Below are 24180 nucleotides of genomic sequence, written 5' to 3'. Positions count from 1 at the left end.
CCTAGATAAGAATCATACATATATTCCGCCAACAGAGGGCACCACAACATCTTGCTTCAGCTGTTAAACTTGCTGACTAAACTAGTATAATCGGCAGGTGTCTTCCTTCATGTGGCTCTGGCGGCCACATGGGGGAAAAAGACACCTGCCGATTAGACATACTGATACACAGAAGCATTTTCTCCACTAAAAGGTTGCCCATGCTACAATAACTCCTGAAGAAACCGTGTTTATGGCGAAACATGTAGAGACTGTAATATCTATCCCCCTGCTTCCTCAAAGCAGCCCACCTATTTTATGCACCCTTTGGAACGCCCGCTTCATTTGTAACAAGCTAACATCTGCACATGACCTCTTCATCTCTCACGGCTTTAACATACTCGCCATAACCGAAACCTGGCTTCAAAATTTTGACTCAGCTTCTCCTGCTGCCCTCTCCCATGGTGGCCTCAACTGGACTCACTCCCCCAGACCCAACAGACAGAAAGGAGGTGGAGTTGGATTCCTTCTATCCCCACAAAGCACCTTCCAAGTCCTTCGTATCCCTCCCTCTCTATCCCTCTCTTCTTTCGAGATGCACTGTATTCGTCTGTTTTCTCCTATTTCTCTGAGGATTGCAGCAATTTATCGGCCTCCTGGACCGGTATCGCGCTTTCTTGATGACTTTGCTGCCTGGCTACCCTACTTTCTCTCTTCTGAAATACCCACAATCATTCTTGGTGACTTCAACATTCCTGTCAATGTTAACAGTCCAACTACAGCTAAACTTCTTGACTTAACCTCATCTTTTGACCTAACCCAATGGACACATACTTCCACTCACTCCCATGGTAATACCCTTGACCTTGTATTCTCCCAACCTCACAAACACTCCCTTTCCTCTCTCTGATCACAACCTCATTAGTTTCACTGTATCCTTGCCTCCAACCACCCATTCCTCCAAGCAGCAAACAATTACTTGTAGGAACCTTCGTCACTTTAACCCTTCTCTTCTCTATTCTGCTACTGACCACCTATATGACATAATCTCTCCCCTGTCCTGTCCTGACCTGGCCACCTCTGTCTACAACAGTTCACTCTCATCATCACTAGATGCACTTGCTCCTATAACCACAAGCAGAATCAGGCCCTGACCGTTACAAACCTGGCAAACTGACAACACAAAAAATTTCAAGAGACATTGTCGTGCTCTTGAATGACTGTGGCGTAAAACCAAATGCCTACAAGACTTCACCCTATATAAATCTGCCCTTCTAAAATACAATTCCTGCCAACCAAGCCTACTTTGTCTCTCTTATTAATACTTTGTCATCCAGTCCCCGTCGGCTCTTCTCAACCTTTAACTCTCTACTTCGTCCCCCACCCCCTCTACCCACTAACTCACTCACTGCCCAAGAGATTGCCAATCACTTCAAAGACAAGATTGATGCAATGCATGAGGACACCTCCACTGTGCGTACATCTTCCCCACCCAACATACTTTGCCTAACAGCACATTCAACACTCTCCTCTTTTGAATTGGCTACTACTGAAGAGGTTACAAAACTTTTCTCAGATGCCTACCTAATCAATTGTCCCTTGGATCCTGTTCCCTCACAGCTGCTACGCTCACCCTCTTCTTCTATCTTATGCTCCCTCACTCACATATTCAATCTCTCCCTCTCTAGTGGCACCTTCCCCTTCCCTCTAAAACATGATCACTCCCATATTTAAAGAGCCCTCACTGGACCCCACCAACCTAAACAACTTAAGACCCATCTCATTGCTCCCATTCACCTCTAAACTTCTAGAATGCTTAGTTTACAACCGTCTTAGCTCCTACCTCAGTGAAAAGAACCTTCTTGACCCTTTACAGTCTAGCTATCGCTCGCTCGCAGCACTCCACGAAAACTGCCTTACTAAAACTCACTAACGATTTACTAACTGCTAAAACCAACAGCCAGTACTCCATACTCCCCCTACTTGACCTCTCTGCGGCCTTTGATACTGTTGACCACCTGCTCCTTCTCAATAAACTGCATTCCCTTGGCCCCCGAGATTCTGCTCTATTCTGGTTCTCTGCCTATCTATCACAGTACTCCTTCACTGTCACCTATAATTCTGTCTCCTCCTCTCCATTGCCTGCCCCTTTCTGTGGGGGTCCTCCAAGGCTCTGTTCTTGGACCCCTTCTTTTCTCTATCTACACCTCCTCCCTTGGTCACTTGATAACCGCCCATGGCTTTCAATACCATTCATATGCCGATGACACCCAAATCTATCTGTCTACTCCTCACCTCACTCCTTCAGTCTCCTCTCGCATTACTAACTTACTAACTGACATATTAGCATGGATGTCACACCACTTCCTTAAACTAAATCTCTCTAAAACTGAGTTATTAATATTCCCCCTCGCCCATGCCCCCCCTTCAGGACTTTTCCATCAAAAGCAACAATGCAACTATCAGTCCCTCCCCTTACGCCAGGGTACTAGGTGTAATCCTAGACTCTGACTTGTCATTTCAGCCCCAAATCCAATCATTGTCAAAAGTTTGTAGAATTCGCCTCAGTAACATCTCTAAAATTCACCCCTTTTTAACAAATGAAACCACCAAGCTCCTCATTCACTCCCTTGTTATCTCTCGCCTTCACTATTGCAACTCCCTTCTCATTGGCCTGCCTCTCCATAAGCTATCTCTTCTTCAGTCTATCATGAATGCTGCTGCCAGACTTATCCCCCTTACCAACCGCTCAGTGTCTGCCAACCCTCTCCTCCAATCGCTAATGGCTCCCAATCACCCAGCGAATTAAATTCAAAATACTAACCACAACATACAAAGCCATTCACAAATCTGCCCCGAGCTACATCACCAATCTTGCCTCCAAATATCACCCAAACCATCCTCTCCGCTCTTCTCAAGCTCTCTCGTCTCCTCCTCCAGTGCTCATCTCCAAGATTTCTCCAGAGTCTCTCCCATCCTCTGGAACTCCACCGGTCCGGCTATCCCCTACTCTTGCTACCTTCAGGCGATCCCTGAAAACTCATCTCTTCAGGAAAGCCAAGCACATCTCCAACTAATCTTCTACCACTTCCATCAGCTCATTCCCCACAGTTACAACCTTTTGTACCACCTGCCCCACCCTATTAGATTGTAAGCTCTTCTGAGCAGGGCCCTCTTAATCCTCTTGTATTTTATTGTATTATAACTGTATTGTCTCCTTTTTATATTGTAAAGCGCTGCGTAAACTGTTGGCGCTATATAAATCCTGTATAATAATATCTGCAAGCTTTATTGAATATCGATTGAGCCAACCACTGTTGAATGATATACTACACTGTGATTATCGGTTTGATTAAGCAACATCTGTAGCTTTATACATGTTGACTGAACCAATCAATGTTAAACAAGACCATAAAATGATTACTGATTTTATTAATCGATTTTAATTAAATGGTTTTGTAAATTTTTAATAGTGTTCATTGTTTGTGCACCTTAAAAGTCTTGCTCTACCTGAACAGTTTCTACTCAATGCAAACCTGTTCACACAGGTGTCCAGCTCACTCTTTCACAGTCAGATGCTGATTGTTTCCTCTTCTTTTTCTAGACTCTGAGACAACTGGGTTAAAGTGATTGTAAGCAATCACCTTGTAAAACAACGCATTCAATTTAAAATAAATATGAAAGGCAAAACATTTGTGTATACATATATTAAAAAAAATATTAGAAATACCTTTTTTTCCCTTTTTATAAATGATAACATATCCTCTGTTTTCAGCTGCATAAAAGCTATGGGGGGAAGGGGTGAGAAACAGCAATACACTGAGCTTCCCAACGAATGGCTGTGCAGGGGGGTAGGGCATGACACAACAAGTCTGATCATTGGAGGAGAGCAGGCTGAGTTCCCAGCACAGCTAGAGAACTGATCACGATATGATCTCATGCCTAGTGTGGCCAGCCTTCGATAGGAAAGCAGAAAGACTGGCAGGAACACCAGGGATTTCACACAAAGGAAGCAATACAAAGAGAACAGGATACTTTTTCATACAAGTACATGGTAGAGCAGCCACATATCAGGAATATGAAATGTTAGGTTTTCAAACACATTTTAAGGGCCAAAATTCAGAGCCTACAAAAATATGGGTCCTTTAAAAGGACTTTGCGGTCCAGAGAGTACTGAAAAACACTCCTCTCCTCTCTAGCCGGACTACCCCATGTAATGTATAATATATAATACAATCCTAACTATATGGAATAGCAAGCATGTGAAATGATGACAGTCACATGAAAAGCTGCTTTCAAATGATACAATGTGATTTGAAATGTGTACTGAGGATACTGCAGTTTCCCCTTTAAAGCTACAGACAACCCAGCTACCCTGATGGCTGATGTCCTAGATACTGTTTGACACGTTGGGCTGTCCCGAGGCTCATCCACCATTATAGCATTCATTCAGTTCTGTACTCTTATTAAATTGACACATGGTAGCAGTGGAATGATAGAGATGAATCTTTGTTTAGGACCAGTACAAGCACTTTCCTACACCCTGCACTTATCATTCCTCTCTATTACCCATCTCCCAATCTGTACAGGGAGCCATGTGATACTTACCAGTAAGCGGTGCTCCATGTACAATAATGGCGATGCCGCGGCGGTTCCTTGCTGCTTGCCCCTCGCTACTGGTGTCAATACCCATATAGCGAGCCACAGCCTGGGACACGGGACTGAGCTCCAACTCTCCCACAGCTTTCCTGGTCCCATCAGTGGCAGAAAATGTATCACCTGAATCAGAATACAAATGGTCATGTCTACTGTTTTTGAATGGTTGATCAATTCAATCAAATTAAAAGTGATTCCTTAAAGATAATCTAAATGGAGCCAGTGCATCTGGGAAAGTATTCACATCGCTTCACTTTTTCCACATTTTGTCCACATTTTTTTTCCACATTTATGTTACAGCCTTCTTCCAAAATGGATTAAATTCATTATTTTCCTCAAAATTCTACAAACAATACCTCATAATGACAACATGAAAGAAGTTGGTTTGAAATCTTTTCAAAGTTATTAAAAATTTTAAAAATTAAAAAATCCCATGTACATAAGTATTCACAGCCTTTGCTCAATACTTTGTTGAAGCACCTTTGGCACCAATTACAGCCTCAAGTCTTTATGAGTATAATGCTACAAGCTTGGCACACCTATTTTTGAGCAGTTTCTCCCATTCTTTTTTGCAGGACCTCTCAAGCTCCATCAGGTTGGATGGGGAGGGTTGGTGCACAGCCATTTTCAGATCTCTCCTGAGATTGTTAATCAGGTTCAAGTCTGGGCTCCGGCTGGGCCACTCAAGAAAAACCTTTGCCCCAGTCTGAGATCCAGAGCGCTCTGGAGCAGGTTTTCACCAAGGATGTCCTCTGTACATTGCTACATTCATCTTTCCCTCGATCCTGACTAATCTCCCAGTTTCTACCGCTGAAAAACATCCACACAGCATGATGCCGCCACCACTATGAGTGGTACCTGGTTTTCTCCAGACATGACGCTTGCCATTCAGACCAAAGAGTTCATTCTTTGTTTCATCAGACCAGAGAATTTTGTTTATCATAGTCTAGTCTGAGAGTCCTTCAGGTGCCTTTTAGCAAACTCTAGGTGGGCTTTTTACTGAGGAGTGGAGGCAGTTGACCCTACTCACTCACTGCCTCGTTTAAAGTCCCAACCCTCTTTCCCCCTCGTTTTCACTCTATTATACAGACCTGATTGGTTTAGTGCTGCAGAGATGATTGTTCTTCTGGAAGGTTCTCCTCTCTCCAGAGAGAAACGCTGGAGGTTTGTCAGAGTGACCATCGGATTCTAGGTCATCTCCCTGACTAAGGCCCTTCTCCCTCGATCGCTCAGTTTGGCCGGGCGGCCAGTTCTAGGAAGAGTCCTGGTGGTTCCAAACTTCTTCTATTTATGGATAACGGAGGCCACTGTGCTCATTGGGACCTTCAATGTAGCAGAAATTTTTCTGTACCCCTTCCCAGATCTGTGCTTCCATACAATCCTGTCTTGGAGGTCTACAGACAATTCCTTGGACTTCATGGTTTGGTTTGTGCTCTGACATAAACTGTTAACTGTGAAAGCTTATATAGACAGGTGTGTGCCTTTCCAAATCATGTCCAATCTACTGAATTTACCATAGGTGGACTCCAATAAAGTTGTAGAAACATCTCAAGAATGATCAGTGGAAACAGGATGGACCTGAGCTCAATTTTGAATGTAGTGGAAAAGGCTGTGAATACTTATGTACATGTGATTTTTTCTTTTTTTTAATTTGAAAAGATTTTAATCAAACTTCTTTTACATTGTCATTATGGGGTATTGTTTGTAGAATTTTAATGAAAATAATGAATTTAATCCATTTTGGAATAAGGCTGTAACATAACAAAATGTGGAAAAAGTAAAGCGCTGTGAATACTTCCCGGATGCACTATATATTCCCACCTTCTGTGGGGTAAAGAGGGTGTGGCCAAAAAAATGTCATACAGTGTTCAACCATCACACTAAAACACTACATTACTAACATATAACCATGTATGAAATGTCATCTAAGGCCTCTCCCCCTCACTTATTACATCTCTCACCTCCCATCTCCTGCTCACTTAACACCCCTTTCTCTAAAGCTCCTATCCAGAGGCCACTCTCTCTCCAGTTCACCTCCATACTGAAATCCTACTAACCTTATACACCTTTTTTCCTGTCCCCCACTCACCTGAGGCCACTTCCTACCAAGTTCCTACTCACCTGAGACCCCTTTCTTCCTGTCTCATTCTCACCTATGCCCCTACCTACCAAACTCCTACATCCCTCCCTGTCTTCTGTTTACCTGACACCACTCCCTACACAGTTTCTGCTAAACAGTCTCCTCCCTTCCTGTCTTCTGTTCACCTGAGGACCCTCTGTCAGCCCTCTGCTTATGCAATATCCTTCTCCTCCTCTCTCCTCGTCACTTGAGGCCCCTCTATTCTTGTCCCCTACTTACCTGAGAACTCTCTCTACAGAAATCCTACTCAACCGAGGCTTCTGCTTACCAAAGGCCCCTACCCACAAAATTCCTGTTCACCTATGGTCCCTGTCAGGTTTCTGTGGTAGTGAGCTCTTGTAGAATGCCCCCAGGTACGTCCAGCTGCCAATACGGAGTATGAAGCCCCTCCCTCCCTATTCCCTGTTTACCTAATGCAGCCTTCTTCTCAGAATCCTCCTCAGCATCATCAGCTTTGACTTCAGCATGTGAGGAATGGCTCTCTCCATAACTAGTGGTAGAAGGGACACGCTGGGGTACTTGAAGGTCCTGTTTATCACCAATGTCTAATGTCTGCTTGTCCTCTGTATCTTGCATGGACCCTAAAAGCAAAGATAAAATTTCTCTTTTTTTTGGAAAACCAAGGCAAAAAAACTAAAAAAAGAGAACGCAGTAGAGAAAAGTACCAGCATCACCAAACATTTGACAACAGGAGTAGATGACATCTTGGAGACAACAGTTATGACACTAAAGCTGAAAATTAGTCTAAGGCCGGCCAAAGATGGAGTGACTTCCTTTCCTGCAACCGGGGGGTTGCAGGAAAGAAAATAACTTGATTCCCCCATCAACACAGACAGTGTTGATAGGGGAATCTCTCTGGCAGAATCATTGTGTTCTACCGGCAGGTAGGGGGGGTTTGGGGGGACTGGGGGGTGTGCCATCTCTGCCGGGCGAACACAGTGATTACTGCTAGCAGCAATAATGTAAAATCCGACAGGCTGGTTGTATGCAAGTAGCATTTAGGAGCGTCTAGCAGCATTTAGGAGCGTTTCTGCTGGAAAAAACGCTCCAAGAAACTCTACAAAAACAATTTTCTTTCTGCTCCTAGACGCTGAAGCTCAAAAAACGCTAATAACGAAATGTACATGGACACATAGGATAACCCTATTTAGTGTCTAGGAGCTGAAAAATGCTAATAACAGCTTTTAGGAGCTTAAAAAAAACGTTAGTGTGCATTGAGCCTTATCCATGATGAACAGCGTACTATTAAATTGTGCTTGGTGCCAAGAGTAATCGTGTTAAACAAGAATGAGCTCCACGGTCAGATTACAATTCCATGATTACAGATTACAGTGTCCTCAGATGAGTAATAGTAAAATGACAAATGAGTTTAGTAAAAATGAGCAGAAGTTCTGCTGACTTCCATCATCCAATCATGTGCAAGCAAAAGTGCTGTTTTTTTATTTACTTGCAGGTGATTGGGTATTCTTTGCAAAATGAACCTTTACCTCATTAACTAAGCTCTAGAGCAACTGTACTTGCAGAGTGCACAGTCTATTTGCCAACTCCAAATCAACTCCACAGCATCAGGTTTCAGTGCTCATATGGTGATCACATGGCTTCATTAGAAAACAAAGTCATGTTATTTTTTTGAAGCACATGGTAATGGCTTTTATACCACAAGTGGGCTCTAAGGGCAGGATCACCTCTCACCATGCTCAGCTTGCTGCCTCCTATGCTCCTCCTCTTGGTCTTCCAGATGTTGTCTTTTTTCCTCATAGAATTCCAGAATTTCAGGTGGTAATTTCTCTCCAGCCAATCGGGGTGGAAGCAACAGGGTGTTCTGGGCATCATAACCCTTTAACATTCTCAGGATCTAAAAGGAATTAGACATTAGAGCCTGGAAAGTCTAATTAGCATATAAACAGGACAGTTTGAAGATCCTGTACCTTCTCCTCTTCCAGGTACTGCTTGTCCATCTCCACAGAGTAAAACTCGACAGGAAATGCGCAGGGATTTCTCACCACAACCTCCAAATCGTCCCCAGGGCTGAACGGTAAGACAGGGCCCAGCTGCAGTACAGAGGGTGTAAATTCCACCCGGGGCTCCAGACCATTACCCTGGACCAAGAGCATGACTCTCTGACTGCTCTGTGCCACCTGCAGGACCAGCCTCTGGCTGTACAGCTTCTACCTCACCAGGAGAAGAGGAAAACAACAATAAGCACATAGACTGCCACATACTCTGTATTATAGGTGCGTTTGGTGTCTGCCTGATTGATATCTTCCTATACATTCCTTTATGAAGGTAGTTCCATTATAGCAGTAATTATGAACAAAGAAAGTTTGGTTCTGGTAGAAAAAAAACAAAACAAACTCAGGATGTGTATTGCTTTAATCTGCTCTTGCCAGACTATGTACAGAAGGTATTTAAAACAGGACTAATCAGGGGTCTTTAGAGACCTCAGCTAGTGGGGTTTTATGATAACTCTGCTTTTTGTTAAAGGTGTGTTAAGCTGGGCTGTGCTCTATCAAATGTGTCACCTTATAATAATGCCTAGAACAGACAGATTTCTAGCTGACTGTGTTTGCTACAGACTTGCGACTTTTGAAGAAATTGAAGATGGCATGGTGTTCAGTACAAATTCCCATTCACTCCACACATTTTAGGTTTTGTCAGACCTCATTATTGTCACATACCTCGACCCCCATCATAATACAGGTAACAAGCTAGTCTAGTCAGAGACCTCCAGTACTTTACCTCCTCCTGAGGCTGAAACTTGATCTCAATGTTCTTCTTTTGCCCAGGGAGCAGCACGTCATGTGGCGGCATCACCTCAAAAATGGGTGCTTTGGGTTTGACTTCCTGGCGCAGTTTCTTGCGGAGATGCATGGGGATGTGCTTGTCTACCTGAAATACACAATGCAGCACATATAAAACATGTGACTGTAGGACAACTTACAGGGCCATAAAACACTGATTACAAGTTACATTAATGTCAGTAACATAAATGGACGTAAAACACTAAGATTTCATCAGAAGTAAAGACAACTAAATTACAGTCGGCACAGTGGGGGGAAGATATTATCCTACACACAGCTGACATCCTGTCTAGAATTTTTAAATAAATGGATTTTCTACTGACTTAGCTGCACCTCGTTAACCATGAAACGGCAGCTTATCAGATGTGTTGGCCTTGCAGAAGATGTTAATACCTTGATGTTGGTCTCCTGGTTTACAGCAGTCCACTCGCACGGCACAGGGAGCTGGTTGTGTAGCTGGATAGACCTGATCTGACACTGACCGCACTGTATGGCACTGAACTCCACCCTTTCATCTGATACACACAATGATGGCATCGTCACAGAAGCCCGGAGACGTATTAGGAACCTGGGGCCCCCAAACACCTGCCAGGAGACACGTCAAGGGTCAGTAGGAGGATGGAAATGACAGTTACATATAACACATGAACAATGACAGACTCAAGGTCACCTGAATTGGCATCAGAACATCTATAGGTCCCAATCTGGTGCCGGCTGATTGAGGATCAAACTTCACTTGGAAGGTTTCTGTGTGCCAGTTTGGCAGATTCTTGACACGGTCCAGCTCTACAGAGAAGCCTGAGCAGACAAGACACAGACTGTAAAATCTCTGCACAGACAGGACACAAACTATACAGTCTCTGCACAGACAAGAAACAGACCATGAAGTCTCCACATGGAGAAGACACAGATTAGGAAATCACACACAGAAGACAGATCATTAAGTCTCTGCACAGACAAGACACACACTATGAAGTCTCCGCACAGACAAGACACACACTATGAAGTCTACGCACAGACAAGACACACATTATGAAGTCTCCGCACAGACAAGGCACACACTATGAAGTTTCCGCACAGACAAGACACACACTATGAAGTCTTTGCACAGACAAGACACACACTATGAAGTCTCCGCACAGACAAGACACACACTATGAAGTCTCCGCACAGACAAGACACACATTATGAAGTCTCCGCACAGACAAGACACACATTATGAAGTCTCCGCACAGACAAGACACACACTATGAAGTCTCCGCACAGACAAGACACACATTATGAAGTCTCCGCACAGACAAGACACACACTATGAAGTCTCCGCACAGACAAGACACACACTATGAAGTCTACGCACAGACAAGACACACATTATGAAGTCTCCGCACAGACAAGGCACACACTATGAAGTCTCCGCACAGACAAGACACACACTATGAAGTCTCCGCACAGACAAGACACACACTATGAAGTCTCCGCACAGACAAGGCACACACTATGAAGTCTCCGCACAGACAAGACACACACTATGAAGTCTTTGCACAGACAAGACACACACTATGAAGTCTCCGCACAGACAAGACACACACTATGAAGTCTCCGCACAGACAAGACACACATTATGAAGTCCCCGCACAGACAAGACACACATTATGAAGTCTCCGCACAGACAAGACACACACTATGAAGTCTCCGCACAGACAAGACACACACTATGAAGTCTCTTCACAGACAAGAAACAGATTTGGAAGTCTCCACACAGACAGTCTTCCCTAGAATAAGCCTGATAGCATGTTACCTGTGCCCGGGAGCCCACGTTTGTCTGCCTGGAAGGACACAGGGAAATGTCCTGTGTTGGATATTTTAATGATGTGTGAACGGACCTCTCCGAGGATGACGTACCCAAAATCCAGGAGGTATTCTGGAAGATCTGCCCTGAATTACCAAATAGAGATATTTTATGATATAGACATACATAATAAAAAGCTTTGTTCGGGAAAAATGCCTGAAGAAAAACTATCCTTGTGGTAATGGAGTTCAAATGTCCACCCTCCTAACTGGTTTCTTACCAACATCAAGATCAATTCTGTGATGGACGCTTTAATGAGGTCTTGTCATTAATGAGGTCATGTGATTCAGAGATATACAGCTACACAATGAATTGAAAACAGACAAATCACACAATCCAGCACTCAAGGTCCAGAGAACCCCTCCAGGGGTAACAACAGACAATATTACCTCCCAGGGAGAGACAAACTCCTTCCTGACCCAACAAAGCTGGTCTGATCAAGTCCCTGGATCAAAATACCCAGTCTTTATCAGTTATAATTCTGGATATGATTATATGAAAAAAAAGCATCCAGTCTTTTGTCATGTTCCTTTTTTGCTTATGCTATTAGTGTCATACTGTAGACCACTTCACAGCTTAACTGCTCTTACTGTAAAAAAAACCCTTCCCATACTGATCCTATATTTGACCTTGGATCTACAGTGGATATAAAAAGTCTACACACCCCTGTTAAAATGTCAGGTTTCTGCAATGTAAAAAAATGAGACAAAGATAAATAATTTCAGAACCTTCAGACCTATAAACTGTATAAACTGTACAACTCAGTTAAACATCAAACTGAAATTTTTTAAAGAAGGGGAGTAAAACTAAAAAACTAAAATAATGCTGGCCATATATGGTTTGAATTTTGAAAGAATTTTCTTTCGAAAATTGTATCAAAGAATTTTCGTATGAATTTCGCACCATTAGTGGGCTGCAGCAATGGCCGATTTTCGTGCGGCAATCAAATTTGAGGACATGTTGGAATTTTTTAGAAAAACGAACAATTTTCTATGATGGGTGAATCGTGCGAGAAATGTAATAAGAAAAGAAAATTTACGGAGAGAAAAAAAGATTCCCAGCCACGAAAATTCTTTTCTGTAGCAACATGAGGTGAAATTGAAGGCTTGATCGGCCAAATTTCGAAAATCAATGGTGGCACCATCGGATCACAAAAAAAACAAACTTTCTGATTTTGAAAAGAAAATTTGTTCGAAATTCGACCATGTATGGCCTGCTTAACGTGGTTGCATAAGTGTGCACACCCTCTTATAACTGAGGATGTAGCTGTGTTCAGAATTAAGCAATCACATTAAGCAATCACACCTGTTATCATTTAAAGTGCCTCTGATTAACCCCAAATAAAGTTCAGCTGCTCTAGTAAGTCTTTCCTGACATTTTCTTAGTCACATCCTAAAGCAAAAGCCATGGTCCGCAGAGAGCTTCCAAAAGCATCAGAGTGACCTCATTGTTAAAAGGTATCAGTCAGGAGAAGAGTACAAAAGAATTTCCAAGGCATTAGATATACCATAGACCACAGTGAAGAGTCATCATCAAGTGGAGAAATATGGCACAACAGTGACATCACCAAGAACTGGACATCCCTCCAAAGAGTATGAAAAGACAAGTAGAAAACTGGTCAGGGAGGCTGCCAAGAGGCCTACAGCAACATTAATGGAGCTGCAGGAATACCTGGCAAGTACTGGCTGTGTGGTACATGCAGGGCCGGCGCCAGCATAAGGCAGCCAAGGCCTGAGGGCACCAGGAGAGGGGGGGCTCGCACCTGTACCCAGCTCAGCACACTGACAGCCGGTGAAGTACAGCCCCGGCCGGTTGCTGTTAACTTCAGCCACTGACTTCCACACCAGTGCAGAAGCTCACACGCTTGCCACTACTGACTTGAGTCCCTGCCCTGCCTACTGTAGTCCTCCTCCTCTCTGCCAGATGCAGGAACAGGCCAGGCACCGGTGGGCTGGGGCCGCCAGGCTGCATGTATATCAACAGTGCGCAGAGATCTGTGCAGGTCCGAGCACATCACCTGAAGGGGAGAGTGAGCGGAGCCCGACACCTATGGGGCGGGAGGACACTGGGGAGGAGGGCGTTTATGTACACGGAGCGGCATGGTATTATCGGATCTTTACACAAGGGAAGGTGGGGTGAAGGGGGGCACTGCATGGGGGCTATGGATGGATGGATCATCACTGTCAATGGGAGCTGGGCATGATCTGTGATTAGCACATAGAACTGTCATCTATTGGCCAGGACACAGCAAAACACTGTAAGGACTAAGACATTACTATGAATGGAAGCCTGGCATGGCCATGGTACTGTCATCACCTGTCCAGGACATAGATCATAATGCCTGCACCTCATATGATGTACAGATGGGAGATTTGTATCAATAGAAGCCTTGCTATTGTGATCTGTGCTGAGCATCCAATGTTGTCATGTTCTGTCCAGGCTATACGAATAGGTGTCTGTATAGTCTCTGGCTATGGGGTAGAGTGGAAAGACGGAAGCCTTTTCTTATGAAGAAAAACATCCAAGCCCAGCTAAATTTTGCAAAAACACATCTGAAGTCTCCCAAAAGCATGTGGGAAAATGTGTTATGGTCTGATGAAACCAAGGTTGAACTTTTTGGCCATAATTCCAAAAGATATGTTTGGGGCAAAACCAACACTGCACATCACCAAAAGAACACCATACCCACCGTGAAGCATGATGGTGGCAGCATCATGCTTTGGGGCTGTTTTTCTTCAGCTGGAACAGGGGCCTTAGTCAAGATAAAGGGAATTATGAACAGTTCCAAATACCAGTCAATATTGGTACAAAACTTTCAGGCTTCTGCTAGAAAGCTGAACATGAAGAAGAACTTCATCTTTCAGCATGACAAATACCCAAAGCATACATCCAAATCAACAAAGGAATGGCTTCACCAGAAGAAGATTAAAGTTTTGAAATGGCCCAGCCAGAGCCCAGACCTAAATCCTATTGAAAATCTGTGGGGTGATCTGAAGAGAGCTGTGCCCAGGAGATGCCCTCGCAATCTGACAGATTTGGAGTGTTTTTGCAAAGAAGAGTGGGCAAATATTGTCAAAATTAAAATTAAGTCAAGATTTGCCATGCTAATAGACTCATACCCAAAAAGACTGAGTGCTGTAATAAAATCAAAAGGTGCTTCAACAAAGTATTAGTGTAAGGGTGTGCACACTTATGCAACCATATTATTTTAGTTTTTTATTTTTATTTCCCTCCACCTAAAAGATTTCAGTTTGTTGTTCAACTGAGTTATACAGTTTATAGCTCGCATTAAGGGGGTTGTAAAGGCAGAAGTTTTTTTATCTTAATGCATTCTATGCATTAAAGAGGTGGTCCGCCCACCCCTGCAAAAATTAAAAGCCAGCAGCTACACATACTGCAGCTACTGACTTTTAATAATAGGACACTTACCTGTCCTGGAGTCCAGTGATGTCGGCACCGTAGCTAATGTTTCCATCAGCTGTTGGGTGCATGCCGCCGCCATTGCGGGTAAGGGAGCCCGGCAGTGTAGCATTATGGCTTCACGCCGGTTCCCTACTGTGCATGCGTGAGGCACCGCTGCGCCCTATTACTAGCCTGCCGGCAGGGGAAGGAGGGGGAGGGTGCTGAGCTATGATGTAATTCGCCGCGTTGTAGACTCCTGGAAGTGTGGACAGGACACCTTTCAATGACAGGTATCTGCTTCCCCCCCCCGAAAGGGTGCCAAATGTGCCACTGGAGGGGGGGGGGGAGACAAATCATTGGAAGTTCCACTTTTTGGGCGGAACTTCGCTTTAAGATAAAAGGCCTTCTATGTGCAGCAGCCCCCCTCAGCCCCCTAACACTTATCTGGGGTCCCTCTCTGTCCAGCGATGTCCACGAGTGCCTTAGCCGTCTGAGATTCTCCTTCCTGATTTGCTGAAACACAGCAGAGGCACCATTGGCTCCCACTGCTGTCAATCAAAGTCAGCTAACCAAATAGGGGAGAGAGAGGGCGGGGCCACGTCGGGGCCACGTCGGGGCTCTGTGTCTGAATGGACACAAGGAGCTGTGACTCAGCTTGGGTGCCCCCATAGCAAGCTGCTTGCTGTGGGGGCACTGAACAGGAGGGAGGGGCCAGGATCACAGAAGAGGGACCTGAGAAGAGGAGGATCTGAGCTGCTCTGCGCAAATCCACTGCAACAGAGCAGGTAAGTATGACATGTTTGTTATTTTTATAGGAAAAAAACACGAGATTTTACAATCACTTTAAAGGTTGAAAAAGTTCTGAAATGATTTATCTTTGCCTCATTTCTTTACATCACGGAAACCTGACTTTTTAACAGGGGTGTGTAGACTTTTTATATCCACTGTATATATTCGTATTGTTATCTGAGCCCTAAAGTGACCTGTTTCTAGAATAATAAACCATTTTCCTAACCTTTTACTGTGGGACCTCCTATTTTTTTATTTGCCACTTTGTTCCCCTGTCCAGATTTTCTATGTCAGTGATGGCGAACTTTGGCACCCCAGATGTTTTGGAACTACATTTCCCATGATGCTCCATTACACTGCAGAGTGCATGAGCATCATGGGAAATGTAGTTCCAAAACATCTGGGGTGCCAAAGTTCGCCATCACTGTTCTATGTCCTTTCTACAGTATGGTGTAAGCGATTATACAGGGATAATACAAGAACAACATGCTGTGTTATTGTCTTCATTGTTATACATCCCAAAATATTGTTTGCTTTTGTGGCACTGAGTAATACTACAGATTACTGTTAGTGAAAATACATTTACATTTATCAGGGTTAAATTTCTGCCATTTAGCCATCACAATCCTCCTGCAATATATGTCACTTTCTTTCTGCTTGTAACAAAAACATCTACATTATTTCATGTTGGTATTCAAGAATCCCTCATTACTATACATTTTAACATTTTACTGTTGATCTGTGTAAATAGACACTTTGAGGCCTATTTATAAAGATTTTGCTACACGATTGCCAGAAGCATTCATACATGTTGACTGAAGTGGCCTGTATCGTTACCTCCATCTAGTGGCCAAAATGCAGTATGGTTTTCTCATTATTTTAGAAAACAATACCGCATTTTGAATAACAAGGAAAAAAAATGTGAAAAAATGTTGTGCAAATTAGGGAATAATACTAGCTGCAGTGTGATTGTACACAATTAGCAATATAGATTAATGAATGCAGAAAAAAATGCAATGCACTCAGTATTTAAAATAAACAGTAAGCAAAAGAGTCAAAATAGTGCATCACAGTCCATTCATATTCCGCTGAATTCAATAAATACAGTAGTGAGAATAATTATTTGATCCCCTGAAGATTTTATATGTTTGCCAACTTACAAGGAAATTAAGGGTCTATAATTTTTATCATAGGTGTATTTTAAATAAAAGAGACAGAATATCAACCAAAAATCCAGAAAAAACACATGATACAAATGTTATAAATTGAGTTGCAGTTCAGTGAGTAAAATAAGTATTTGATCCCCTATCAACCAACAATAATTCTGGCTCCCACAGACTGGCTACAGTAGGTGCTCATGTGGTACACAGATTAGTCCTGTCAATTTAAGAAAATGTTTTACATGTATAAAAGACACCTGGTCCACAAAATCTCTTTCTTCCATTCAAACCTCACCATCATGGGCAAGACCAAAGAGCTGTCAAAGGACGTCAGGGACAAGATTGTAGACCCGCACAAGGCTGGAATGGGCTACAAGACCATCAGCAAGAAGCTTGGTGAGAAGGAGACAACTGGTGGATCGATTCGCAAATGGAAGAAATAAAAAATAACCATCAATCGCCCTCTGTCTGGAGCTTCATGCAAGATTTTGCCTCATGGGGTGAGGATGATCATGAGAAAAGTGAGGGATCAGCCCAGAACTACATAGGAGGAGCTTGTGAATGATCTCAAGGCAGTTGGGACCACAGTCACCAAACAAACCATTGGTAACACAATACACCGCCATGGATTAAAATCCTGCAGCACCCACAAGGTCCCCCTCCTCAAGAAGGCACATGTACAGGCCCATCTGAAGGTTGCCAATGAACATCTAAATTATTCAGAGAAGGATTTAGAGAAAGTGCTGTGGTCAGATGAGACCAAAATTAAGCTCTTTGGCATTAACTCGACTCGCTGTGTTTAGAGGAAGAAAAATGCTGACTATGACCCTAAGAACACCATCCCTACAGTCAAGTACTGAGGTGGAAACATTATGCTTTGGGGCTGTTTCTCTGCTAAAGGTACAGACCGACTTTGTCGCATTGAGGGGCCAATGGACAGGGCTATGTATGGTAAAATCTTGGATGAGAACCTCTTCCCTCAGCCAGAACACTGAAGATGGATCGTGGATGGGTCTTCCAGCATGACAATGACCCAAAACATACCGGAAAGGCAACAAAGGAGTGGCTCAAGAAGAAGCACATTAGGTCATGGAGTAGCCTACCCAGTCTCCAGACCTTAATCCTATAGAAAGTTTATGAAGGGAGCTTAAACTTTGAGTTGCCAAGTGACAGCCAAGAAACCTTAAGGATTTACACAAGATCTCTAAAGAAGAGTGGACCAAAATCCCTCCTGAGACGTGTGCAAACCTGGTCACCAACTACAAGAAACATCTTACCTCTGTACTTGCCAAAAAGGGTTTCTCCACCAAGTGCTAAGTCATGTTTTGCTTGGGGATCAAATATTTATTTTAATCACTGAACAGCAACTCAATTTATAACATTTGTTTTATGTGTTTTTTCTGTATTTTTGGTTGATATTCTGTCTCTATCATTTAAAACACACCTATGAGAAAAATGATAGACCCTTCATTTCTTTGTAATTGGGTAAACTTACTAAATCTGCAGGGAATCAAATAATTATTTTCCCTACTGTAAATCAATCCCATGGTAAAGTGCTTGTGCTCTATGGACAATTATCCAGTGCTTGACTCCAGCTGTGCTGAAAGTGCCCCACATATATGTACACTCACCGCATTGTATGACCCACCTATCTCTAGTGTGGTCAGCTGCGCTTTTAGGGGGACATTCCCCTTAATGGTGTTAATGCATATGGGACCCCGCAATCTTTTTTCCTCAGATGGTAAGCAATAAGGGAGGACTCATAGTGTAAAACCGTCAATGTAAACTTTATTTAGCAGAAAGGATAAAAAGTTTACACTCACGTCATTGTGCCCATTAACCTGGCACCCGGCGTGCACAGCTCAAGTACTTGGCTGTTTCCCGGCCGGCATCCAATGTTTGTATTGCAATGCAACTTGGGCCAGTGCCCAGAGGTGACATATGCGGAAGTGTGTATCCTGATGACGCGATCAAGCCTCAACGCGTTTTGGCCAATCAACGAGTCTTCTTCGGGATCAATGGGTCCTCATCAGGAACCCACCAAATACTTGAGCTGTACACACTGAGCGTCGGGTTAATGTGCACCACAACATGTAAGTGTAAACTTTTTATCCTTTCTGCTAAATAAATGTTACATTGACAGTTTTACACTATGAGTCCTTCCTCTTTATGTCCTCCCTTATTTCCCATCTGAGGAAACAAGATTGTGGGGTCCAATATGCATTAACACCATCAAGGGGAATATCCCTCTAAAAGCACAGCTGATCGTACTAGAGATAGGTGGTCATACAATGCGGAGAGTGTACATCTATGTGGGGCAGCTTGAGCACAGTTGCAGTCAAGCACTGGAATATTGTCCATAGAGCACAAGCATTTTACCACAGAATTAATTTATGTATTGAATTCAGTGGAATATGAATGGACTGTAATTAGGGTTGTCCCAATACCGATACTAGTATTGGTACAGATACCGAGCATTTGTGCGCCTACTTGTACTCGCACAAATGCTGCTGATGCCTTATCCGATACCTGGTCGGCGGGCAAAGTCAGCGTGTGGACGTAGAGGGTGGGCGGAGTCAGCGGGTGGACGGAGAGGGCGGATGGAGTCAGCGGGTGGAGTCAGCCTACTAATGATTACAAGGGGGTGTGTGTGAAGGGGGCGTGTCTTCTGCTGCCCTGTACCTCGCTGTGACAGAGATTGAAGCTGCGTTTACTTTCACTTTTCAATCTCCTCTGGAAAACCAGGTACAAATCTACAGAGAGAGAGATCAGGGAGAGAGAGATATAGGAGAGAGAGTGATCAGAGAGAAAGAGAAATCAGAGAGAGAGACAACAGAGAGAGCCGTCGGCAGCTGAACATCCCGACGCCCTTCTTGGTACACCCTGCACTCAGCTGCAGTAAGCCGGCAGCAGACATCTTGTTACACCCAGCCCATATAGTTCGAGCTAGGTGTAACAAGATGTCTGCTGCTGCTTACTGTGGCAGGGTATACAACGATGGGCGTCACAGCACAGCATTTCAAAAATAAATCCTTTCCTCATGTCATTTATTGCTGCATTTCAGTGCCAGCCATCAGTGCCAGCCACCTGTCAGTGCCCATAAGTGCCATCTATCAGTGCCAGCCACTTGTCAGTGCCACATATCAGTGCCCATAAGTGCCGTCTATCAGTGCCACCTATCATTGTCGATAAGTGCCATCTATCAGTGCCACCTATCAGTGCCCATAAGTGCCGTCTATCAGTGCCATCTATCAGTGCCACCTATCAGTACCAGCCACCTATCAGTGCCACCTATCAGTCCCCATCAGTCAGTGCCACCTATCAGTGCCCATCAGTCAAACTGTCACATGACTTTAAAAAAAAGTATCAGTAATCGGTATCGGCGAGTACTTGAAAAAAAAGTTTCGGTACTTGTACTCGGTCGTAAAAAAGTGGTATCGGGACAACCCTAACTGTAATGCACTATTTTGATTACTGTTTAAATACTGAGCATGATACTGCATTTTGGCCACTTGATGGAGCTGATAATGCTGGCATTCATCTCTTAGAAAAAAATATGTGATCTCTTAGAAAAAAATATGTGATATTTCATTAAATTTGCACAAATGCTTCTGACATTAGTACAATGAAAGTTTTATACACCCCTAATGTGGATACATTTTATTGGAAGATGGGACATAATAATTGCTCACTTCAGCAGACGTCGGCGATCTTTCTGGTTGGTCAGTCCCGTTGGCCCCGCCTCTATCTGCTCACTTGCATGTTTCTTTATGAGCAAACGCTCCAACTCCATCAGTACCAAGGTATCCATCTGTGAGGTGTGACAATCATAGATTATAGAGTGTTTATACACACACTGTAAGCAGCTGATAGAACACAGTGGAGTGCCTGTCTGTATTCTAAAAATATAAGATGTCTTTATCATCAGAGAATAAACAGATGATAACAGGGCAGCAGAGTGTCTGTGTAATACTGTGTGTCCCCATCCCTTATGACAGGGGTCTCCAAACTATGGCCCTCCAGTTGTTCAGGAACTACAATTCCCATCATGCCTAGTCATGTCTGTGAATGTCAGACTTTTACAATGCCTCATGGGACGAGTAGTTCTACAACAGCAAATGTACGTTTTTTTGCTATAGGTCAACTCAGTCAGTTATAACATGTAAAGCTTAACATTTTCATGCCAGTGATGTCATCACTGGGCTTATGTGCTTCTCTACACAATGCAGGCAGATCATGGCTGGTGGGAGGATGTGGGTGCTGTACATAGTTTCCTGAAAACATCACATTCACCTGCCTCAGTACCTTTCTTAAGAGCCTTCAGTCCTGATAAAAGCAGCGGGCTGGCTATTGGAAGGAGCTATGCAAATATCACAATGTCTTGATGGGTGGTTGTCAGTTAGGAGGAGGCTGCAATTGCATGCACACTACCCTAGGTAACACCCATGTGTGATGCTGAGCCTCCATGATTAAAATAACTTAAATACAATCAATGAAAGGGCGGGCCAGGGACAGTCAGGCTGGGGAGGAAAGCCTAGATGATGCTGAATGTCCTCCAGCCAGGAAATTAAGTGGGCTCTGTCTGACTTGGTGCAGCTTCTAATGCACATTGTGAGAAGCTCACAGTGTGCAGTGAAATCAGAGTAAGACATTTCAGTACAGGAGAGGAGACTATACAACTGTGCAAGACAGAAGGGGAGGCTGGAGGTCAGATTTAAAGTGGAACTCCGGGCAATCAAACATCAGCAAAATTATGCTGCAGTCTATCTATAGCATTAACACTGAAGTTTTTCTTTATCATAATTCCCTGAAACAGATTTATTATTACAGCACCTCCTGAGATACAAAGGAAAGCCTGAGTGTCATTGTGACAGCTGGGAATTGCAGCAATGGTGGTCGGGAAGCTGCATTTGGCTAAGGAATTGTACAAGTCCTCATCATGGCAATAATATTAAGTATACACAGTGCAGACAAAGGATGATAACAGAGCAGTAGGTGATCTTACAGAGGGGTCACATTCCTTGAGATCCAAACACTGCTCTCCTTGGATCTTCTCCTCCGCCATTCTCAGGTAGGATTCAAATCTCCCATTTCCTGTGAAGAGTGAAAGCAGATTACAGATGAGGATTATAGATGGTAAAGTGTCAAGCCCCATACACACGGTCGGAATTTCCGACAGAAAAAGTCCGATGGGAGCTTTTCATCGTATATTTCGACCGTGTGTATGCCCCATCGGACTTTTTACATCAACAATTCAGACGGACTTAGATAGAGAACATGTTCTATATTTTTCTGACAGAACAAATTCCTATCGGGAAAACCGCTCGTCTCGATGCTGTTTCCGACGTGCCAAAAATGACGCATGCTCTGAAGCAAGTACGAGACGTCGTACGTGTTGTCCCGTCGTACGTGTTGTATGTCACCGCGCTCTTGACGGTCGGAATTTGGTGTGACTATGTGTATGCAAGTCAGCTTGAGTGGAATTTCTTCGGAATTCCATCGGAAAAACCTTCAGAGTTTATTCCGACGGCAAAACCGGTCGTGTGTACAGGGCATTAGGAATATAGATGGTTAGTGGCAAGAACATAGATGTAGAGGTGGACAGGAGTATAGATGGTGGGGGGGGGACAAGAATTCGAAATGATAAGCAGGCAGGAATATAGATGATGGGGTACAGTAATTATAGATGAGAAGGGGACAGGAATATAGTTAGTTGAGGGAGGGATGTCTATTACAGATGGCAGGTGGCGGGACTATGGATGGTGGTGGGTAAAATTTTAGATGGCAAGGTTACTTGATTTATAGGAGAGAAACAGAAATTAGCGACAGTGGGGGCAGGAATATACATTTGGTTCGGGGGGGGGGGGGTGTAGATATTAAGGGGATAGTAATTATAGATGGTAAGGAGCTGGAATTAGAGATGGTGGGGTCAGGAATATAAATAGTGGGGGAAGGAGGGCAGCAAGATATGGTGGGGGCATGAATATAGATGGGGGGGGGGGCAGGAATTGGAGATGGTTGGAGGAGGCAGAAATATTTGACCACCCTCTCCTCCTCAACAAACTCCACTCCCTAGGCCAGTGATTCTGCAATTTCATGGTTCTCCTTCTACCTACTACCTATCTCTGTGCACTTACAGTGTCACATACAACACCATCTTCTCCACTCCTCTTCATGTTGGGGTACCCCAAAGCTCTGTCTTTGGGCCCCTCCTATTCTCTCTCTATACCTCTTCCCTGGGCCAGTTGATAACCTCCCATGGCTTCCAATATCACCTCTACACCAACGACACCCAGATCTCTCCACGCCTCAACTTACCTCCTCACGTATCACAAACTTACTGAACGACCTTTCAGTATGGATGTCGCATTATTTCCTCAAACTCAATTTTTCTAAAACTTGTAATATTTCTTCCTCCCTGATCCCCTCCACATTACGTTACCATCAAGATCAACGGCACAACCATTGGTCCCTCCACACATGCCAGGGTTCTAGGTGTAATCCTAGACAATGACCTCTACTTCAGCCCCCACATCCAAACACTGTCTAAATCTTGTCGCCTTAACCTTCGCAACATTTCCAGAATTCGCCCCTTCCTGACTAACGACACCACAAAACAACTTATTCACTCCTTGGTTATTTCCCACCTCGACTACTGCAACTCCCTCCTCAGTGGCCTACCCTTCCACAGGCTATCCCACCTTCAGTCCATTATAAATGCCGCTGGTAGACTAATACACCTTACTAACCGATCCGTGACTGCTGCTCCTCTCTGTGAATCCCTTCACTGGCTTCCACTAACCCACTGTATAAAATTCAAAATATTAACCACAACATACAAGGCCATCCACAAAATCGCCCCCCAGCTACATCACCAACCTCATCTGCAGGTATCACCCGAATCATTCCCTTCGCTCCTCCCAAGACTTCCTGCTCTCTAGCTCCCTTGTTACCTCCTCCCATGCTCGCCTCCAGGACTTCTCCAGAGCCTCTCCCATCCTCTAGAACTCCCTGCCCCAGTATTTCCGGTCAGCCCCTACCCTAGCTGCCTTTAGGTGATCCCTGTTCACTTATTCAGGGAAGTCTACCCCATCTCCACCTAAGAACTGTACCTAAGCCACTTCCATCAGATCAGCTATTACCTTTTGTACCACCTCCCCCTCCTTTTAGATTATAAGCTTAATGAGCAGGGCCCTCCTGTCCCTTCTGTATTGAACTGTATTGTAAATGTACTGTCCTACTTCTACATTGTAAAGCATTGCACAAACTGTTGTCGCTATATAAATCCTGAATAATAATAATAATATAGATGGGGACAGGAATTAGAGATGGTTGGAGGGGGCAGAAATATAGATGGTGAGGGCAGGTATTAGAGATAATGGGGGGCAGGAATATAGATGTGGT

The 24180-nt window shown here is 43.9% G+C and overlaps 1 protein-coding gene across 1 annotated transcript in view; it reads right to left on the bottom strand.

Annotated features, from left to right (window-relative positions):
* HYDIN (HYDIN axonemal central pair apparatus protein) overlaps positions 1-24180 on the bottom strand; it is a 128897-nt gene that overhangs the window by 44833 nt on the left and 59884 nt on the right. The window contains exons 29-38 of the mRNA XM_073605646.1: positions 21782-21870; positions 20469-20587; positions 11375-11511; positions 10247-10374; positions 9970-10161; positions 9515-9664; positions 8704-8943; positions 8468-8630; positions 7186-7356; positions 4588-4758 (exon numbers count right to left, since the gene is read on the bottom strand). Of these exons, the coding sequence (XP_073461747.1) occupies positions 4588-4758; positions 7186-7356; positions 8468-8630; positions 8704-8943; positions 9515-9664; positions 9970-10161; positions 10247-10374; positions 11375-11511; positions 20469-20587; positions 21782-21870 (1560 nt within the window). The remainder of the gene's footprint in view (positions 1-4587; positions 4759-7185; positions 7357-8467; positions 8631-8703; positions 8944-9514; positions 9665-9969; positions 10162-10246; positions 10375-11374; positions 11512-20468; positions 20588-21781; positions 21871-24180) is intronic.

This window comes from Aquarana catesbeiana, linkage group LG11 (assembly GCF_042186555.1).
Source record: "Aquarana catesbeiana isolate 2022-GZ linkage group LG11, ASM4218655v1, whole genome shotgun sequence".
NCBI classification, from domain to species: domain Eukaryota; kingdom Metazoa; phylum Chordata; class Amphibia; order Anura; family Ranidae; genus Aquarana; species Aquarana catesbeiana.
Note: the sequence above shows the minus strand (reverse complement) of the source record. Positions and strands in the feature narration are given on the sequence as shown.